The 19,411-nt window shown below is 36.6% G+C and overlaps 5 protein-coding genes across 7 annotated transcripts; 3 read left to right on the top strand and 2 right to left on the bottom strand.

The window, feature by feature from the left end:
* Positions 1–183: 183 nt before the first annotated feature.
* Positions 184–1,694, bottom strand: LOC100635322 (60S ribosomal protein L17-like). The gene is made up of 6 exons (XM_003388810.3): positions 1,618–1,694; positions 1,478–1,570; positions 1,384–1,424; positions 1,206–1,340; positions 683–878; positions 184–457 (listed from the first exon to the last, which is right to left on the bottom strand). Exons 2-6 carry the CDS (start codon positions 1,515–1,517, stop codon positions 303–305), a joined length of 567 nt encoding a protein of 188 aa, XP_003388858.1. The 5' UTR covers positions 1,518–1,570; positions 1,618–1,694; the 3' UTR covers positions 184–302.
* A 109-nt stretch (positions 1,695–1,803) lies between these two features.
* LOC100635829 (FK506-binding protein 3-like) lies at positions 1,804–5,482 on the top strand. Its single transcript, XM_020000344.1, has 8 exons — positions 1,804–2,247; positions 2,500–2,709; positions 4,036–4,263; positions 4,309–4,449; positions 4,628–4,711; positions 4,816–4,948; positions 5,070–5,118; positions 5,269–5,482. Exons 1-8 carry the CDS (start codon positions 2,056–2,058, stop codon positions 5,345–5,347), a joined length of 1,116 nt encoding a protein of 371 aa, XP_019855903.1. The 5' UTR covers positions 1,804–2,055; the 3' UTR covers positions 5,348–5,482.
* A 224-nt stretch (positions 5,483–5,706) lies between these two features.
* Positions 5,707–10,027, bottom strand: LOC109584564 (nicotinamide riboside kinase 1-like). 2 transcript variants are annotated; one of them, XM_020000346.1, is made up of 8 exons: positions 9,935–10,027; positions 9,702–9,871; positions 9,157–9,247; positions 8,802–8,850; positions 7,846–8,017; positions 6,720–6,791; positions 6,369–6,469; positions 5,707–6,319 (listed from the first exon to the last, which is right to left on the bottom strand). In XM_020000346.1, exons 2-8 carry the CDS (start codon positions 9,734–9,736, stop codon positions 6,243–6,245), a joined length of 597 nt encoding a protein of 198 aa, XP_019855905.1. In that variant the 5' UTR covers positions 9,737–9,871; positions 9,935–10,027; the 3' UTR covers positions 5,707–6,242. The 2 variants fall into 2 exon arrangements, with proteins under 2 accessions (XP_019855905.1, XP_019855904.1); XM_020000345.1 differs by having other exon boundaries at positions 9,940–10,027.
* A 120-nt stretch (positions 10,028–10,147) lies between these two features.
* On the top strand, positions 10,148–11,631 carry LOC100637347 (la-related protein 6-like). The gene has a single exon (XM_003388826.3). It carries the CDS (start codon positions 10,288–10,290, stop codon positions 11,437–11,439), a length of 1,152 nt encoding a protein of 383 aa, XP_003388874.1. The 5' UTR covers positions 10,148–10,287; the 3' UTR covers positions 11,440–11,631.
* A 307-nt stretch (positions 11,632–11,938) lies between these two features.
* LOC105313866 (uncharacterized) lies at positions 11,939–19,363 on the top strand. Of its 2 annotated transcripts, none has more exons than XM_020000343.1 (8): positions 11,939–12,021; positions 12,087–12,125; positions 12,172–12,271; positions 13,263–13,693; positions 14,433–14,609; positions 15,741–15,929; positions 17,914–17,970; positions 19,215–19,363. In XM_020000343.1, the coding sequence occupies exons 1-8, from the start codon at positions 11,985–11,987 to the stop codon at positions 19,334–19,336; spliced, it is 1,152 nt and encodes a 383-aa protein (XP_019855902.1). In that variant the 5' UTR covers positions 11,939–11,984; the 3' UTR covers positions 19,337–19,363. The 2 variants fall into 2 exon arrangements, with proteins under 2 accessions (XP_019855902.1, XP_011405932.2); XM_011407630.2 differs by having other exon boundaries at positions 13,263–13,696.
* The last annotated feature ends 48 nt before the right edge of the window (positions 19,364–19,411 follow it).

The raw sequence follows: 19,411 nt of genomic DNA, 5'->3' as shown, positions 1-19,411 counted from the left end.
AGCTGCTAGGATTACCTTCCTTGTCCGTTAAATTGATTGCTTTTAAATGAAAAGCAAGAACTCCTGACTAAAAGGAGACATAATATACAGTCATTGAAACGCTGATGCTTTTACTTACAACAAAACCAGATCCCACATCCATCAATTGTATCTTAAATTAACACGCACGTGAAAACACGTGGATTGAGTATACGGACAAATTACTAGAAAGTAAGCATAGTATACTAGAACAAGATGTCTCATTGCTTAATTTCTTCTTTGACATAAAACAAAATTATCATAATTTAATATGATAGATCTATCTAGTCAGACCCAGTCATTGCAGCTTTCAGCTTTTGCCTTTTTAATTTCTTTTGCGAGACCTTCTTCTTTTTCGTTTCCTCTTCCTCTGGCTTGGGTACAGGCTGATCCTTCTCGGTAAGAATCATCTCAATATGACAAGGAGAACTCATGTAAGCTGCAAAAATAATAATAAAAAAAACAACTAATAAATACTCTTTTGCTTGTTGATAAAACAAAAACTGCAATGGAGAAGTAAGAAAATTTTTATCTTATTTATGCATTCATGAAAAAAGGCTATAGGAGAGAAATTATTTCTGATGCATGTAGTACATGTTCTTATGCTATACTGGAGACGACTCTGTATATTTTAATTCGAATTAAGTGTGAGGGAGAGTCTTACGGTTGATGCGTCCATGAGCACGATAAGTACGTCTCCTCATCTTAGCTGCTCTCTGTACTGATATGTGTTCAACCACCAGTGAGTCAGTATTGAGCATCTTCACTTCAGCATTGCTCTCGGCATTCTTCAACAGCTGGAGAAGAATGTCAGCACTCTTCCTTGGCCAGCGTCCCTGAGACCATTTGTGGGCCTTACACTGGAGGAAAAATAATAGAATAATAATAAGTCATTCAAAAATGCATCTAGCCACTGGTTTAATTCTAACAAAGCATGCTAAGTGAGATAAATGGCATCCAAGGCTTTTGCAACTTAAAAAAATTTTTTTTAGCAAATCCATTTTTGATCAGCACAATTGATATGCATCAGAAAAAATATAAAAATGGAATTCTCTCCTGGACATTTTTGATAAATGATCTGTACTATTAAAAAAATTAAAAAGTGCTTTGCAGCTTTAAAAAATTCATTAAAAAATGTACTGACAAGAAGCTGAGTATTATGTCAGAATCCTGCACTACATTCTCACCTGCGCTTTGCGCCCCACCCCACCATTGAATCGTCTGAAAGGTACAATCTGCTTCTGATTAATGACATCCTTCAAGTAACGGATTGCTTTCCTTATATTCATGTTCTTGATAGCCTGAGCCGTCTCACGAGTATTCTATTTAAGAAAAAACATAAACACACTATCTATGCTCCCTTACCTTAAAATGTACTCTGAGATCAAACCCTCTAGACTTACATGCTATTTAAAATAAATACATATATGTATTCATCAATGAATGATCATTTACTCACACTTTGTGGAATTTTCTGGTTCCCTAGAGTATCTTACCATCTTGCTATCCTACAATACGTGTCTCCCCTCCTCTGCTCTTTTACTGTGGTGGCCTAAGTGAATGGATGCTTAACGATTGCTCTCTCTCTTACTCTCTTACCTTCTATCAACGTGTCCACCATGTACAAAAGGAGGCGTGGTATGTGAGTGGGCCAGGCATGCGCAGTAGGATTGCCCACGTGCTCACTTGAGGAAAGAAAGATGTTTTGGGGTAAGCCTTTCCCCCTCTTCCTCTTTCCCTTTTCTTTTTTATCTTCCATTAATACCATAGTTTACATAATTTTTATTTAATTTCAAGTGTTTTTCTCCCCTCATTTTTTAAATAGGTCTCAAGTTAACGAGTGGCAAGAAATACAAGAGTATAGTGGAACAATCCTTCCATGTCTCTCATGCTGTGCTACAACTCTCGAACGATATCCCTCCAGACTTTGGCCTTGAGGTTCATGTCATCCTACACAATATTGACTACATTGTTTGCTTCCTTTCACGCTCCGCCCCTCAAACTCCACTGAACTTAGAAATATCAGAAGGCGAGGAGATGACCGTGTATGCCTGCCTGAATACGTCTACTCCTTACTCTGAGAGAGTCAGTGTTCATTTAACTGGTTATTACTGTCTGGAGCAGTCGCAGGATGACGAGAGTTTCTGTGGAGAAGAAGAGGATGAGCTCATTTCCGAAGAGGAATCTTCTGAAGAGGAGGGAGAGTTTTCAAAAGAGGATTTTGGAGAAGTGAGTCTAATTAGAGTACACTTGTAAACAACTCGAACAAGGCGTTTCTATTTTTTTTATGTTTATTTATTCCAAATGGGCAAAGCCATTACTGATAATCTGTTTGCGCTCTGTACCTCTGTGTGTGGCAAGGGGGCGAGCCATTTTTGTTTTACATTTTTTAAAATTTAAGATTAACGTATTTGTTTATTAATACATGATTAGTAATATGACTGTAATAATTATAAATCATTTAATTTTATTTGATTGTAGGATATTAGTGATGGCCTGTTTCATAGCTTACCAAGTGAAGACGATGATGACGATGATTTCCCTTCATTACATCATTTATCCTCAATCACTGAAGTAACTGGCGACGATGATAATGCAAGCTATGACGATTTTGATTACCCTTCGATACAACATTTATCAAGAGCCTCAATCACTGAAGTAACGGACCAAGACAATAGTGAAAGTCATGAGGTAATCAATGTATGTGTATTATGCATGCAACAATTTTATGCAAAAATGGCAGCTTTATTTTACATTTAGGCATAACATATTCCGTCATCATTTAATCTAATTTATTTTGTGTTTATTGTTGTGTCGCAAAATATGTTTTTGTTATTAAGGATTGGCTTTTCTTCTTGTGTGTGTGTGTGTGTGTGTGTGTGTGTGTGTGTGTGTTCACTAGAAGTTTGGGGCAAGGAATTCACTGATTATTATTGATTGTGGTTGGTTTGGGTTACTCCTGACCCTCATATATGGAGATTGAGCCTAGCAACAGTACAGCACCACCTGACAATATCGACTTGTTTATTTAGACTGTGGTCAGAATCCCTTAATATATGAAATCATAATAACTTGTAATCTCATTTATAGTACTAGCCACACTATGACTGTCTATCACACATACTCAGTCATAGTAGCATAGCATGTATGACCATTCTCTTGTACTCCATTATATTGCTGGTAATTAGCTCTGTATAATAGCACTTGTGTATATAGTAGATTAGTAGTACTACATGTGTACATGTAAGTTCTGAAAGTTTTTTATGCATACATTCTATTGTGTGATTCTGTAATCTGCTTTGTGTGATTGTGTGTGTGTGTGTATCTTGAATTGTGGTGTCAATATCTTTGATCATCAAACCACATTTCATATACAAGGGAACCACAAATTCTATTAATTCTTTATTTGTTGTTTTGTTGCTATTATTATAACATGAATAGGCTCAGAACAGGGTTTCCCACAAGGCATTGTGAGTGAAGCTATAAACAGCATGAGCTTCATTAGCTGACAAGCAGCTGCAATAGTGCATGGCTTTGTAGAAGTTTAAAAATTGTAGGAAAATTCAATTTTAATCGGAAGCATCTCAAACTTGCTGCACAACATAAAAACATGTATATGTATCAAAAAAATTATTAAAATTAAGAATTCTATCATTTTCATTTTTTTTACAAAATTTGGCCAATGACCAAAGGCTATAGCCTTTGGCATTTGGTCAAATTTTGGAAGAACTTGAAAAATTTATAAAAAATCTAATTTTGATTGGAATTGGCTCAAACTTTTTGCACAGCATTAGAACATGTATATCTATCAGAAAAAAAATTGTTAAACTCGGTAAATTTTTTGGAGCTATTTTTGACGAAATACCCTCTATTATAGCCCATGGTTTTTGTGGGAAACTTCTAATTCAGAATATCATGCATTAGAAATCTAAAGTATGTAGGCAATGGCACTCATTTCTGCCAAGTTTATTCCTCAAAATTTTTATTTGCTTTGATGTTTATTGCTTTTGATATTAGGCTGATCCTCCTCACTCTGCCTCCCTCTCCAGAAAAAGAAAGAAAACCAGGAAACAAGACAAAGAGGCCGGGAAGTTGAAAAAGAAGAAGACGATAGAACCAGCCACCGAAGAGGGAGAGACAGAAGAAGGGGAGGAAGATGTGGAAATACGCAAAACAAAACAAAAGTCAAAAAATAAAAAGAGAAAGAAGAAAACTGTAGCAGAACCAGTACAAGAGGATGAAGAGGTTTTTTAATTAAGTGTGTGGGTGTGATTATTTTTTTACATGCAGGACTCCAGTGTTAATGTTACTGCTACTAGTTCCTCGGTTTCTTCAGCTCCAGTTTCTTCATCTTCAGTTGACAGAGACAGTTCTGTGTCATTGGAAAGTTCTGTAGCACTTAATGCCTCAAGCGGATCAGTGAAGCAAAGTGTAAGAACTAAGAAATCCTATTTGGTCAATTTTTTGTGTACAATTGTTTTTATGCAAGTTCTTTATGATTTGGGATAAATTTGAGCCAATTTCATTTGCCAGTTCTTAAATTATGAACTTTAAAGCCATGATTTTATTAGAAAAAGATTCTCTTGTGTTTTTTTGTTGCTAATTTTAGAATTTTAAGAAGACATTCAGTTGTGGAGTTGAAATGACAGAATTGAAATATGGCACAGGAAAAATACCCAAACAAGGCTCACTGGTAATAATGCGTAATTTGTGCTTTTTTTATTGTGCTTTGCAGAAAACTAAATCCAGATTTCTAAATTGTTTTTGTATAATAATAATAATAAATTTTATGTATAGGTCACCATTATTTATTCTTCGTCTTACAAAAGTCCTGGGGAAGAGGTTTTTCAAGAGTTTGATAAAGACACTAGACTCTGCTTCAGATTAGGTAGAGGTGAATGCATGCCTGGACTAGAAAAAGGAATGAAAGGTGAACACAAACCTTTTTGCCAATTCTCATAATTTCTTTCTCTCCCTTTCTTGCTCTGTCTCTTGTTTTGTCATCAATTTTATTTTTTCTTTTTACTTAATAAATTTTATGTAATTCAAAGGTATGAAGCCTGGTGGATCCAGACGGATTATCATACCACCATCACAAAGGTGATCAAAATAATGATAAATATGTTTATGTACTTTTCACATATACATGTATTTCCTTTTAACATGATGGCTTTATGCTCCATGCTAACTAGTTGTAAATTGATTGACTTTTGCTCATTTTTGTATATTAAAGTTATTTTTCCCCAACAGACGGAAAGGAGATGTCCCAGAGAGCATACCTCATGATTGCGATGTTCGGATTTTCGTGAAGCTCCTCAACGTTAAATGAGAAAATAATAGATAACCTAATCAATGTATTATATATAATATTACTTTTATTAACTACTAATTATTGTGTCATTATGGTCATTCATTGAATACATCAAGAAAGAGCTTGTAAAAAGCTCAATTTGCATTAGACGTACCTGTTTGACAGCTTTCTTTCCAAACTGCAGCTATAATATGCTATTTACTACGAAGCAGTCCTTCTAGCCTGGCACCAGCTATGGTGTAATGATATTATTATACAAATTGAGTGGTTTTTCATTCAAACATCTGTGCGTATGCAATCCTGTGTCAATTAGTGACACTGCCCCACATGTACCAGGTGCAGTCTGTCTCTTGTGTTATTGTTTACTTGACCTGAACTGTGTGGCTGGACTGTGTTCCATTGATAAAGTACAGTACACAGACTATGATGATGATGCAACTCATGTAATGATGACACTGATTAGTATTGTATTGTGGTCCATTTAATGCATGATGAAATCTGACAGTATTAATACGGTTATACCTGTATTGTGTATGAGCGCATATATGGATTATTAGTATTGTGTGATAGTTTGGTCTGTTATGTCTATCTTAAATTATTATCCAGGAATCACAGATATAATGCAGAGGCCATTACATGCACATGTATTACCTATTAGACCTTATCCTACACAAGTAATGTATAATCATGTATTAACTATTAGCATTATTATATGTATTTAATGTATTTATATGGAATATTTGTAAATTGCCGTCACATCCTTATTTGTAATGGTGGTAATTTTTGGTGCCATGTTACGATTCAAGAAGCCACTGCTTATCATTTAAAGTGTAAAGAAGTCCTGAATGTTTATAGGGGAGTCTTCCAATAAGAGCCTCTATTGAAGCTCCACTCATTTATTAAGGTAAATCAACTATCGCTTATCAGCAACTGCTCTGCTAATCTCTTCCTCTAGGTCTTCAAGGCTTCTCCTCCCGTTTAGCAGTGTCACTATGAGGAGTTTTAAGATGTGCAGGTGGTGCTAGTTGGTGGTAATTACCTGATGTACTGTACGAGCTCACTTTTGATTCCATTTCTAAATACATTGGCCATACGTGCCCGTCAAAGAATTTAACCGTATCGTGGTCATAGGTACGTGCACTATAATAAATAGATAAATATATAAATAAGTATTAATAAAATAATAATGATAATAATAATAAGTAATACATACAAGTACTACAACATGTATAATGTATGTGTCATCATTGTGTTAACCATTAACATTATGTATTGCGTTCTACTAAATCACATGCATGCATGATATGTGTACAATTATTAAGTAGTGAATTACCTTTTCATTCATTGTGTACATTAAGAAAACACATTCAACTCAGTTATCATCATTTACCTTCTTCTGGCCTTGGATGTCTCATAGTCCAACGTCAAGAAAAACGACAGGTCAAATAAATCCAACATTTCTCTGTGGGTAGAAAAATAAAAAATAAAAAAGAGAAATTCGATAATAATGATACAATAAGATAATCCTTAATCAATGTCATCACTGAAAGGGATGGCCAGTTCACACTTTGTAGGTGGATAGCTATGACTAGAGGAGAGGTCATGAACTTATAAATAGTTTAATCACAAAAGCATTCACAGTCCAGTACATCAGAGTAAACTCTCCTTTGACGTAGTGTTGCTATAGTGCATCTATGTATACACATGTCATTCAGAATAGGCAAGACTTGTTCTCACCATCCAATATTGTACCAGTTTCCACTACAACAAGGGAAAGACTATGCAAAGGAAGTAACAGCTGAGTTGTGTGAGGGCACATATCATTTCAGGACATCTGTGCTCACCTTATAGCACTGGGGCTTCATTTTAAGATCATCTCAACTTGAGGAAGTTCCTTTTGAGATCTTAATATATGGGCTATAGCTATACGTGAAACTGCATGCACTGATATCAGGCTTCTATTTTTAGGGGTTTATGAGAGTTGAAATCATAAAATGAGAAGAACTCAGTGATGATGCAAATCCTGTACTTATACAGCATATAATGTGCTTGGGTATTTGATCATTGCATCAGTTCTGTAACTATAGCTGGTTTTAGGTTATAAGAATGGAAGTATGCATGACACTCTGCTATTATACTCATGGCTTCAGTTTACTGGTGATGTTACAATAGCAAGGAAGGAGCATCATCATTAACTTGTATCCTGATCAAATTGGACCACTATATATGTAGCAGCTGCCACGAACAGATGTGTTTTCTTTATTTCCCTTCCTCTCTTAGTTTTCAGCCCTTTCTCTCTCTCTCTCTCTTTCTGCTTTTAGCTTTCTTCTCTTTATTTCTCTCTCTCTCTCTCTCTCTCTCTCTCTCTCTCTCTCTCTCTCTCTCTCTCTCTCTCTCTCTCTCTCTCTCTCTCTCTCTCTCTCTCTCTCTCTCTCTCTCTCTCTCTCCCTCCCTCCCTCCCTCCCTCTCTGTAGGCTCTCTCTCTCTTTATTTTCTCTCTTCTCCTCTATCTTTACCTTGAGTATAAAACCATAGTTCCCTCTACAATAACATAATGCAGTAGCTGCTCTGTGGGTCTACTCTCCTCCCCCTTCATTTCTTGACATACAGGGCACGATTCTAAATATGGCTGGCTTGATATCCTTGCCACATGACCTGATAGTTTACTCCACTGAATAGCAATAGGATCTGCAATGATAATAATAATAATGTAAATATTATGCGTATGTTATAATAAATAATATGTGATATGATCATGAATGAATGGATATTTGATGTTAAACATGTCCATACATGTATTGCTATGCGTATACAGCCTCATGCACCCCCAACAGATGAAACTGTTTAGTCTTGTGTTTTTGTTTGTGTGCAGTACAAACACATAGTCCTATGATTCAGGATTCATAGTTCTAACATGAATATTTTTGAATTTGTTTGGAATCAGGTTTTTGGTTAGTTACAGAACTGAAACTATAATTCGAAAATCAATCCCCCATTAGAGTATGGGCTTGTGTTTATCTAAAACGTTAAAGTGAAAGCCCTGTTTGCATTTGAATTAGCAATAGAGTGACAGGTGCTTTCAGTATGCTCATTTAGCTTTATAGTTTGAGGCAGTTAAAAATGCAAGGCTGGGTATTCTAAACAATGGTATGTCAACTGAAACATGCAATATTGTTATCATATGAGATTACTATTGGGAAAGACAGGGTCTGGGTTTTCTATTGGTTACATCAAGCAGGTGCACCAAATGCATAAACCACAATTTGGTTATGTTTGTGTGTTTTCTGGGAGGAAGCAAGTCCCACCAGCTGACTGGATGAGCAGTTTCATAATAACGAAATTGCCCAATATAGTGACATATATACTATGATATCATTTACTAACAAAATTGTAGTCATGTCATCATTATTGATATATCAGCTAGCGTACATGTACATTATTCATATTGTAAATATGCATTTATAAGACTTACCATCCCATTTATCAGTAGTATCATTGAATGAAGGGATTTCTGATGGTTCCTAAGACATGTAAACAATGCAATGAGATCACGCTGGCTCACAATTGACTATTCTAAGTATAAATGTTTGAGTGGGTGGTGTACCCATTATGCTGTTATGATGAATGGTAATTCGATTGTGCTGTAGTATTTGTATGTAACTGTAGTGAGAGAGAGGCCAAATTTTCTAAATTACATAACAAGAAATAATGAAACACAATATGTATTTACTACATAATAATTATGCCGACTAATGTAAGTCAATGCATGAAAGCGCATGCATGAATGATGCAATACTGTCACTATTTTTAGTATCTAAATTATTCACTTTGTAATAGTCGTCTTGATGAAGAACAGAGCAATGGCGTAAACGAGCCCGTAGTCGCTGAGCTAGTGTAGTCTTTCCACTGCAAGTTGCTCTAAAGAAATCACAGTAAACATTTTCTTAACAATGGTATAATGCCCTAGACATTGGATTCTGCCGATTTGCTCAGCGGCTGTGAAATAATTAGGATCTTAATATTACTCTTAATAATAAGTTTAGTCTTGATAAACATTATCTAATGGTAGAACAATATATCGTTTAGTTCAGTAGTCAAAACTACCCGCTGTTAATGTATTAATAGTAGTAATGCCTCTGGGCTATGTTTACTAGAAAAGCGTTTGATTTATCTCTAAAATGATCTTGTCCTACATAACCTTGATTAGCTCAGATTTGCACACAGATTCATGTTAACATAGTTAACCACGGGACCAGCAACCACAAACAAAACCATAATTAATATTGGGAAAAGTCCCAAAACGAACGCTACTTTAAAATTGGCGTGCTGCATTTAAATTTAAAATTAGCATGTTTATGTGTGTATGACTAACCCAGCTATAGCTATTATTTTGTATTTTTGACTCATTGGCAAAATCTCAAGGGATGCTTCAATGGTCCCCCACAGTATCAACTATCAGTTGACTCTCACTGGATCTCAATGTGCTTGCTTTTGAGTGGTGCTTCAGTATTCATGTGTTGGGGGTTGTGAACTGTTATGAGTCTGACAAAACAGTAACACGAGAAAGTGATGGATAATTTAAAAGCACACAAACAGAATTATTACCTCACCTGTGGGCGGAGGGGAATGAATATAGATATAGCTAGACTGTCTGTAACAGTAATACGTGGCAAGGCTGACTGTAGCTAGATTTGATTTATGTATACGTACATTGCTGCTGACATGACGTAGGCAGTAGGCATTGGATGACGTGTATGCTTACTTTGCAAGCTTAGCTTTGCTATAAAAAAGAATTCAAGAAGCAGGACTGGCCATTCGTTTGCATTCTGGAAGATTCTTCCACGTCAGCTCTGATAAGTACAGGGATCGTACAAAAGAGAGAAAGGTTTATAGATCTTGCTGTGTGGAATAGCTGTGCATCGAGTACTCACTGAATTTAGCAACCGTTAGAAGAAGAAATGGCCACAGTAGACATTCTCGTTCCTTCACCGCTCTCTTTCAGCGGATCATGCTCCGACTCCAAAGCTGCTGCACTCTACCAGTTGTACTCCAACGGGGAGAGGCCAGTAAGCGAGGACGACGGTGGATACAGCTCTCCTGAAGAGACGCCCCGGGATACTTCTCCAGCAGCAAACACGAGCGGAGACGAACAGCCTCTCCAGCACAACACTGAAGAAAAAGCTGCCGAGCCTGAGAGCGAAGACGAAGAGTCTTTAATGGAGAGAGCAAGGAAGCAAGTAGAATGGTACTTCAGTGATGAGAACTTGCAGAAGGACTCCTTCCTCATGAAGCACATCACCAGGAACAAGCAAGGCTATGTGAGCCTCAAGTTGGTGGCTTCTTTACGCAAAGTAAAGAGCATCACCAAGGATTGGAAGATTGTCCTAACTGCAGTTCAATCATCAACACTACTACAGGTAAATGAAGAGGGCACTAAGGTACGTCGACTTGAAGCAGCTCCAAAAGTTGACTATTCACATCTACCAAAAACCCTCCTCATCACTAATTATCCAACTCAGGATCCAGATGAGTCTGATGTCAGACATGAGTTCAGTCGTTATGGGAATGTCAAGAATGTGACCTTCATGCGACCAGGAAGAGCAATACCTTTGGATGTAAAGTCTTGTCGATCAAAGTTCCCCGCTATTGGCAAAGAGCCTTGTATTTTGGTCGAATACGCTAGCATCTCGGAGGCTAAGAAAGCATTTAAAGAGCTTTCACAAAACTGGCGCCAAACAATGTCCGTTCAAATCCTCTCACCACCTGCTGATACTGAAACTAAAGGATCCAATTTGGAGTTGAAAAAGCATCAGAAAACGACCGAGTCTTCCGGTAATAATTTGAATAAGGTTTCACCTATTGTAAGGAAGCAAGGACCAAGGAGCAGTCGTGTGTCATCAGGTTATGACTCTGGCTACACTGCCAACAGTCGTTCGCCTAGTCTGAGCCCCATGCCTAGCCCGGCTCCTTCTAGAAAGTTCTTTTCTGATTCCTCAAACTCATCTGTCTCGCCAAAATCAAGATTATCATTACTAAGAGAGAATACCAGTATTGCAGTTACTGTAGTGAGACTGCCTTATGGACCTGATGGGACAGGAGGTTTTCACTAACTCATGAATCAAGAACATTAATACTCACACACACACGCATGCATATACCACTGCATATACTGGATTTTAACATCATTGTAATCTCTTATCATATGATATACCTATGTACTTTATAGTATTCCAAATCACTCTATTATTACATGTATTATGATTGATGCTGTATAAACTTTTTCTTTTGTTTCTCAAAAATAATGATAACTAATTATTATATCAAAGAGCTGAACATCAGGCTGAAATTTGGCAAGGAAGGAAAGGCGGGTGGACAAATAAAGCCATTTTAGTCTTTTTCTCTTCTTTTGAATGTGAACTGTGTGGGTGTTTTGGACTGATAATCGCATGTTTCCTTGTTTGGTCTATAAACTCATGTGAACATTACACTAGACCATTGGAATGCTTATTTTGCAATTTTGCTAAGTTGGCCCCATTAGCTCATAATGACGTAACCCACGTGGTTGAACATCTACCGCATCTCCTCTTATATTTAAAAATTCTATTTTAGCGAATGTGATAAGAAAGAAATCCGTTACTTTAATGTCTCATCATTCATGGAGAGAGAGTTGCCACAGAAAGTTACAATAACAGGTAAAGTGAAAGTAAAAGGAAGGAAGGGAGGCAGGAATTTACTGTATACTAACTCCCCCCATTAGTGATAAGCGGACGGCAGCTGCAGGGAAGGAGAAAGGGAGGTGAGAGAGGGTAGGGACTTATTCTAAAGCTTGGTCATCTTTTTAGAGCCTATACGTGCGTCTGTTGTGTTTGGACTGGGAAAGGAGCTGTTTCAGACTGAGGAGGTAGAGTCTACCGAGCCCTTCTGGAATCAAGAAGCTCATGTGTAAGTGTAAATAGCTCAGCAACTTGCTAAAATAATAAAAATACACTAATAGTGATAACAAAACTTCATATTTGTAATATTTTTTGACTTTTGGGAAATTTGAGCAAAAGACTGGGGCATCATAATCTTTGCAGAGTGCTTTGACAAAGCATTTTTGAATCGGATTTAGTAATGATTAATTTTTAATAATTATTCATTGAGAATAACTATTACTTTTTCTAACTACACCTACATTTACATGTAGTTTTTCGTCAGAAAACTCCACCATTATATTTTTAAAAGCTTGAGCTTTTGTCCTTGGGGAAATGAGAGCATTCGAAACTTAATTTAGTAATACCCAATAGACAATATACATGTAGGGATCATTAATTAAGTTGTAACAACCAACTCCTCCTACACACACACATTTATACATGATGTATCCAAGTAATGATCACTATCATCTATACTATTCTTATGATTTCATTCTCTCTCAGACTTTGTTTATACAAATTGCAACTATATGTACATTGTAATTCCTTTTATCATCTCAAATCAAGCATGTACAATACATCCACATGTAATGGGATCACTCTCCATTATGTCATTGGAATGTGTTTTAGCTCAGCCATGATAATGTGCTTCCTATCATCATTATCATATATTTCCTGCTTTTGGTCCCATTCTCTACTCCTTTCCTTTATAGTTTCTGGAATTTGGTTCCATTCCATGAAATTCATTGTTTTTGTTTTTTGTTTTGTAACTGAAAACCAAATATGTACTTGTAATCATGTACAAGTACAAGTATTGCCGTTATTTCTCTGAAATTATCTTTTCTTTCCCCTTTCTAACATATTCTACATGTACATGTACATATGTTAGTTTTTCCCCTTTCCTTCTTCCTCTCTTTCTCCCTCCCCCTCTCTCCTTTCTCTTTATGAATTCTTTCTTTCTTGTGCTTTTTTTTCTCTCTCTCCCCCCCCCTCTCTCTCTCTCTCTCTCTCTCCTCCAGTAATGTATCAGGAAAACTAACTGACTCCCTCAAGTTTAAACTAAAGGATCAGGGGCACACCATTGGTATCATCAGTGTCCCCATCTCCTCTCTAACAAGACGGAAACACGACCAATGGATTCCTTTCCAACCCTACAAGAAAGACAGGAGCTATCATGGCGACCTCTGCCTCAGCTGTTATGTGTCTGAAGTACGGATTGCCTCTGACCTCTCACCGACTAATTCTCACAGCTCAAGCGAAGATGTTTCGGGCAGTGGAAAGAAGAGTGGTGGGATTGGGGCTCACTTTGAGAAATGGAGTCCGCTCGGTGGGAAGTTAGGGATAGGGAACAACAGGCTCTCGTCTTCCTCTGATTCTGACATTAGGAAGGATCTATCTGGAGGGGGTCATCTCTCACCCATTGATGATGAAAGAATGAGTTCACCACTAGGTAGTAAGTTTTCTCCCCCCCTCTTTCTCTGTCCTTCTCTTCCCCCTCTCTTTCCCCTTCTTATTTTCTGCATGCCCCCTCTCTCTCTCTCTCACTCCCTCTCTCTCTCCCTCTCTCTCTCTCCCTCTCTCTCTCCCTCTCTCTCTCCCTCTCTCTCTCTCTCTCACTCCCTCTCTCACTCCCTCTCTCTCCCTCTCTCTCACTCCCTCTCTCTCTCACACTCCTTTGTGGTTTATTTCTTTTCATAACTTTCATTTTCCTCTCATTGTTCCTATTTTCCACATCCTCCCTCCCTTTCCCCACAGACTAAGTTAGTGTTTGTATATCCATGATCAGTCCCACTTGTGGTGTTGACATTGTGTATGTGTGGCTGTTTACTATCACTTGTGGGCGCCATACATACATGTACATGCACTAATGCACTGTACATTACATTGATTATCATAATATGCTTGCATAGCTCATAGATAAAAAATATTATACATCTAAGTACATATACCACACATGGTGTGGGTGGGTATATATTTGTTCATGTACATGTAACCCACTTGTTTTCACATGCATGTCTGTCCTATTAAAGCCTAATACAAAATTTACAATGCTCTGAAGCTACAGTGGTAACACAATCAGCACTTGATAAAATCACCAGAACATGACCTAATGCATGTACATGTACATGTATTTTTAAGATAAGCTTTTGTTACACTGTAATTATGTGAGTGGTTGTTTATGCTTGCAGATGATGATGACTCCCAGTTACCTGATGTTAGTGGCATATCTCCCAGTGAAGGCTCAACCCATGGTAATGAGAGGATCGTCTTGCGGGGGACTAACCTTGGAGAGAGCAGGAGTGACATTGTTAAAGTCCTGCTAGTCGATGTGGACTGTACTAAAACAGTGGAATACTTCTCATCAGGTCAGCATGGCAATTATTATATTGTGAATTGAGCACAATTGTAATGTGCAAGTGGTTGTAATTGGAATACATGTAAGACTAGGAAAATTATGATGATTATTATTATGACCTAGTTTGTATTACTGTAGATGTATAGTTGATCCAATTTCACTGCTGGTAAGCATAGATAATTCTATTTTGTACTGTATATGATATTATTGTGTAACAAAATATATCAAATAATCATAGATTAAGTCTGTAGTCTTGTGGATAGAAAATACAATTACTTGATGATACTTCTGATAATGGTCACTGTTTCCTTGTTCAGTGTATGAACTTAAGGATAGTCTTTCACTCATTGAGAGTCCTTTGAAGTGATGGCTCTGTTATCAAAGGGCTACACGCCCTCTCCACTTCCTTTTTCATGGACTTTACACCAACTAGACCATACACCAATACTAGTCATAATGATAATATGATTATGGTTCAAAGTAATGTACATGTTCATGTACTGTCGTCGGCAAGTTCAAAACAAGTTGTATAGACTTTGTGGAAGGATCTACTGTCATTATAACCTTACTTTTATGTGTTGGTATATGGTTAAGGTTATTTTTAACTACCTGTAATTGTGGAGTGTGTGTGTGTGTTTGTGTGTGTGGTAGTGAGTGCACTGTACATGTACATGTGTACATGTATTCATGTGGGAATAGTTTGACAGAGATTCACTTTTAAATGACATAATTATTATTCAAAGTGTATGTGTTTTTATGTTCTGATGATGTTAGCAATATCATTTATTGTTACTACTATTGAGTAGATGAGTGAATATACTTTCTCAGCTCTTAATGTTTGCCTTGTCAGCTGTAAACACATAGTGTAGCTGTCAGCATGTTGTGAAATATTCACCAGCTCAGCTTTTTGCACGCTTGAACATGTACAGCGTATACAGCTTGCAGTGCAGCAGTCCAGCTTTATAAATGTACATGTATTGCATGTACATGTACATGTACACGTACATACATGCATTATCTTCTTCATTAGTGTTGTTCTACTTTATCTTTTTCATACTTCTCTCTCTCTCTCTCTCTCTCTCTCTCTCTCTCTCTCTCTCTCTCTCTCTCTCTCTCTCTCTCTCTCTCTCTCTCTCTCAAGGCAAGCTGGTAATCACAAGCCTGCCAAGAGACATGCCCACCACTGGTCCTGTCGTAGTAGAAACCATGTCCGGTGGGACAGGCGTTTCTTCTGTTCACTTCACATACACTAAGAAGGATCAGCCCCGACCAGATGTGCTTCATTTAGGTGGGACACCGTCCTCAGGGCAGAGGAAGTCAAGGCTAAGTGGTAAGTGACTATCAATTCAATTGGTACATTATTTCCTCTCTTTTCATTGCTTTCTTAACCTCTTACATGTACATGTACATTATACATGTATATACATGTATTAGGTACATGTGTTATGTACATGTATTAGGTACATGTACAATGTACAATATATATGTACAGTACTTCCTTGATACAACTTCCTTTATTAGTGTACTCTTGGTATTCAGTTTTTAAATTATCATTTTTATTTACATGTACATGTACATGTACTTGATAACCCCTGGAGATAATAAGCTTATTTATTGGTGTCTTGTTTTTTCAAGTCTAAAATTGTTTTTAAGAGTGCAGCTGTACAGTACAGACAGTACATTGGGTGCAGAGTAGCCAGTGAATAGCTTTGTACTTTAATGAATAATGGTAGACAGTGGTAATGAAATATCCTGTTACTGACATCATTTGATAGTATATCCTGACTTTTGTGGGTGAGATTTACAAGTATCAATGTCATTATGAATGTATTACGTAGTTGAATGTTCCTGATTTAATTATGGTGTATTGTACATGCAATGTACAGTAAATGTGCATTTTAAATGAGAAAGAATGAAGAACTTGCAACTCAATTTTTTATTTTAGCTACATGTATGCCATAGATACAGTACATGTACAGATAATCAATAGCATGTACATGTACATGTGTGCATGCATGTACATGTTAGTGATAAGAGTAATTAAAAGGACCATTAATTGATAAGACATTAGCAGCACTATAAGCATTATCTTGACAATAGCCAATAATGACTGGCCCTACCTCATAGACTGATGATCTTATAATGTGTGTGTTCATGTATACGTGTATTTGTGTCCATTAAGGTGTTCTAATGTTCCTCTCAGACAGCAATATGTACAGTGTACACACCCAGTAATGGGACGTTGTATTGACTTACTTACAATATAGACTAAACACTTAGGGGCTAATGTTTCTGTTACTCATTAGTCCTCATTCCTAATTTCACCATATGTCCCTACATGCTAGCAGCTGCCCTACTGTGGCTGTACAGTGTTTAGTCTGTCCCTTTCTTTCTTTGGTTGTCTCTTTAGCAAGACTCAGTTCTTGTGCCAAATGTTTGTTGTCTTTCAATTAGGTTTCCCATCCTTTCCATCTTATATAGTGTTGCCAAATGTACATGTACATGTACATTTGGCTCTTATTACAGAATCCCTTTGTATCTGAGGTTGTATGTACATGTACATGTACATGTAGGAGAGGCACTGAATGAAAGGCTTTGTTCCTATTGGTTGAATGGCTCTGAGAGTCTTTGATGATATTTTAAAAGGACTTCCTTTATTGTGTAGAGTAGCTTTGAGCCTTAATCAATAACTCAATACCTTGTACATGTACTTTTACATTGTACATATGAAAAATACACAACCTCATGTACAAGTACATGTATTTGTATGAAAATGACATAATGTACACGTACATGTATGTTTTCATGTATAAAGAGCAGTAAACTCCTTTTATGGGTAATAACAATTAGTTGTTGCATCAGATGCAAGCTGGTCACTATTGAAGAGCTGTCTCTCTCACACTAATTTGATAAGTTGCCGGTCACATGCTAACCGAATTGCATCAGCTACTATTAGGTGCTCTGTATGTATATATGGTTTATTTTTTCACACTGAGCATTGAATTGTGTGTATTGTGGCCTCACATGACAGGCACACACACATTCACATCCTTATTGAAGTACACATACTATAGTCAGTTCTGCAAACACGCAATAATTGCATTTATGCTAATACACACTGTTGCATCATATTCAATTAAGAATCCACTCTAGATGAATTTTGTTTAAAGTCTTGTTATTTGATTCTAATACTATTCATATTGTGTTTCATGTGTTTTGACAGTTTCCCTTTGTTCTTTGCACAAAATGTATTTTTTTTTTGTCTTAGAATAACAAATTTCATGATGAGATTGTGATTTTAATTATTATTTTAGATCAAGAGATTGCTGACTTGCAAGCGGAGAACAAGTCATTAAAGCTACAAGTTAAAGGTTATTTTAATTTCTCTTTCCTCCTCTTGCTAATTTTTTTTCTTTTCTCCTCTCTCTCTCTCTCTCTCTCTATTTTCCTTCTCTCTCCCCCCCTCTCTCTCTCTCCAAAACTACTTTGTTGTCAAACACTGTAATTTATTGTTGTTTGTATCAAATCAAGTGTTAACGTAAACCTCCACATTTTCGTCTCATAACAAAAAATTCCAACGCCTATTTTTCTGACAAGAAGAATGTTTAATCATAATTATTATAGCCCATGGTTTTGTGAATTTCACTAAAAAATGCATGTACTATACATGTATCCATGTCTTATGATACCCACCCAGCTACAGTACATGTAGTTCTAAATTTCTAGCATTAATTTTAAGAGTTATGAGCAGGCTTTCTCGCAGGGATAGTGCTCGGCTTTTTGTCAGTGGATTTTTAAAGTTACTCTAAAATCTGGCAAAAGTCCCTGTAATAAGTACAGGGATTTTAGCCAAATATTGCCAAAAATGACTAGGAGAAAATTCTTCATTTTTATGATTTTTTCTGATACGTATACATGTTTTTATGCTATGTAGCAAGTTTGAGCTGATTCCAATCAAAATTGGATTTTTCACGAATTTTTAAAGTTATTAAAAATTTGGGCGAAAGTCCCTGTACTATAGTACAGGGATTTTGGCCAAATGTTGCCAAAAATGACTAGGAGAAAATTCTTCATTTTTATGATTTTTTCTGATACGTATACATGTTTTTATGCTATGTAGCAAGTTTGAGCTGATTCCAATCAAAATTAGATTTTTTACGAATTTTTAAAGTTACTCAAAAATTGGGCGAAAATCCCTGTACTATAGTACAGGGATTTTGGCCAAATTTCGCCAAAAATGACTAGGAGAAAATTCTCCATTTTTATAATTTTTTCTGATACATAGACAAGTTCTTATGCTGTGTAGCAAGTTTGAGCTGATTCCGACCAAAATTAGATTTTTTATGAATTTTTAAAGTACTTACTCAAAATATTTCGCCAAAAATGGCTAGGAGAAAATTTTTATGATTTTTATGCTGTGTAGCAAGTTTGAACTGATTCCGACCCTTTACATGTACATGTACATGTACATACATATATGTACAATGTACATGTACATGTACATACATATATGTACAATGTACATGTACATGCACATTTCTGTACAATAATAAATATTCCACGTGTACATATTGTTTATGATATTTTTCTCCTTTTTCTTTTCCCTCTTTTCCAGAGCTAAAAGAATCAAAGATCGAGATGAGTGAAGAGCTAACTTCCCTTAGAGGATATTTAGAAAGACTCTTATCCACAATCATGAACAATAACCCAGAGCTATTGGAGCTGGCAAAAGAATAGCTGTAGCACATAGTGCGTGTGTGTATGTGTGTCTTCACTTTTAAAATCCTTACATGAGATCCTAGTGGCTATATT

This window comes from Amphimedon queenslandica, unplaced genomic scaffold, assembly GCF_000090795.2.
Source record: "Amphimedon queenslandica unplaced genomic scaffold, v1.1 AMPQUscaffold_13197, whole genome shotgun sequence".
Taxonomy (NCBI): domain Eukaryota; kingdom Metazoa; phylum Porifera; class Demospongiae; order Haplosclerida; family Niphatidae; genus Amphimedon; species Amphimedon queenslandica.
Note: the sequence above shows the minus strand (reverse complement) of the source record. Positions and strands in the feature narration are given on the sequence as shown.

Excerpts from the sequence above, each read along its gene's own strand:
- LOC100635322 (XM_003388810.3), bottom strand. The coding sequence starts at position 1,517 with ATGGTAAGATACTCTAGGGAACCAGAAAATTCCACAAAGT. Across the intron at positions 1,425-1,477 it reads ACCAGAAAATTCCACAAAGT|CATGTAAGTCTAGAGGGTTT; the intron begins GTGAGTAAATGA and ends TATTTTAAATAG. Across the intron at positions 458-682 it reads TGCTCATGGACGCATCAACC|CTTACATGAGTTCTCCTTGT; the intron begins GTAAGACTCTCC and ends TTATTTTTGCAG.
- LOC100635829 (XM_020000344.1), top strand. The coding sequence starts at position 2,056 with ATGACCGTGTATGCCTGCCTGAATACGTCTACTCCTTACTCTGAGAGA. Across the intron at positions 2,710-4,035 it reads ACAATAGTGAAAGTCATGAG|GCTGATCCTCCTCACTCTGC; the intron begins GTAATCAATGTA and ends TTTTGATATTAG. Across the intron at positions 4,712-4,815 it reads TACCCAAACAAGGCTCACTG|GTCACCATTATTTATTCTTC; the intron begins GTAATAATGCGT and ends TTTTATGTATAG.
- LOC109584564 (XM_020000346.1), bottom strand. The coding sequence starts at position 9,736 with ATGAGTCAAAAATACAAAATAATAGCTATAGCTGG. Across the intron at positions 8,018-8,801 it reads TACTACTGATAAATGGGATG|ATCCTATTGCTATTCAGTGG; the intron begins GTAAGTCTTATA and ends TTATCATTGCAG. Across the intron at positions 6,320-6,368 it reads GAGCTCGTACAGTACATCAG|TGACACTGCTAAACGGGAGG; the intron begins GTAATTACCACC and ends AACTCCTCATAG.
- LOC100637347 (XM_003388826.3), top strand. The coding sequence starts at position 10,288 with ATGGCCACAGTAGACATTCTCGTTCCTTCACCGCTCTCTTTCAGCGGA.
- LOC105313866 (XM_011407630.2), top strand. The coding sequence starts at position 11,985 with ATGGAGAGAGAGTTGCCACAGAAAGTTACAATAACAG. Across the intron at positions 14,610-15,740 it reads AGTGGAATACTTCTCATCAG|GCAAGCTGGTAATCACAAGC; the intron begins GTCAGCATGGCA and ends CTCTCTCTCAAG. Across the intron at positions 15,930-17,913 it reads GAGGAAGTCAAGGCTAAGTG|ATCAAGAGATTGCTGACTTG; the intron begins GTAAGTGACTAT and ends TTATTATTTTAG.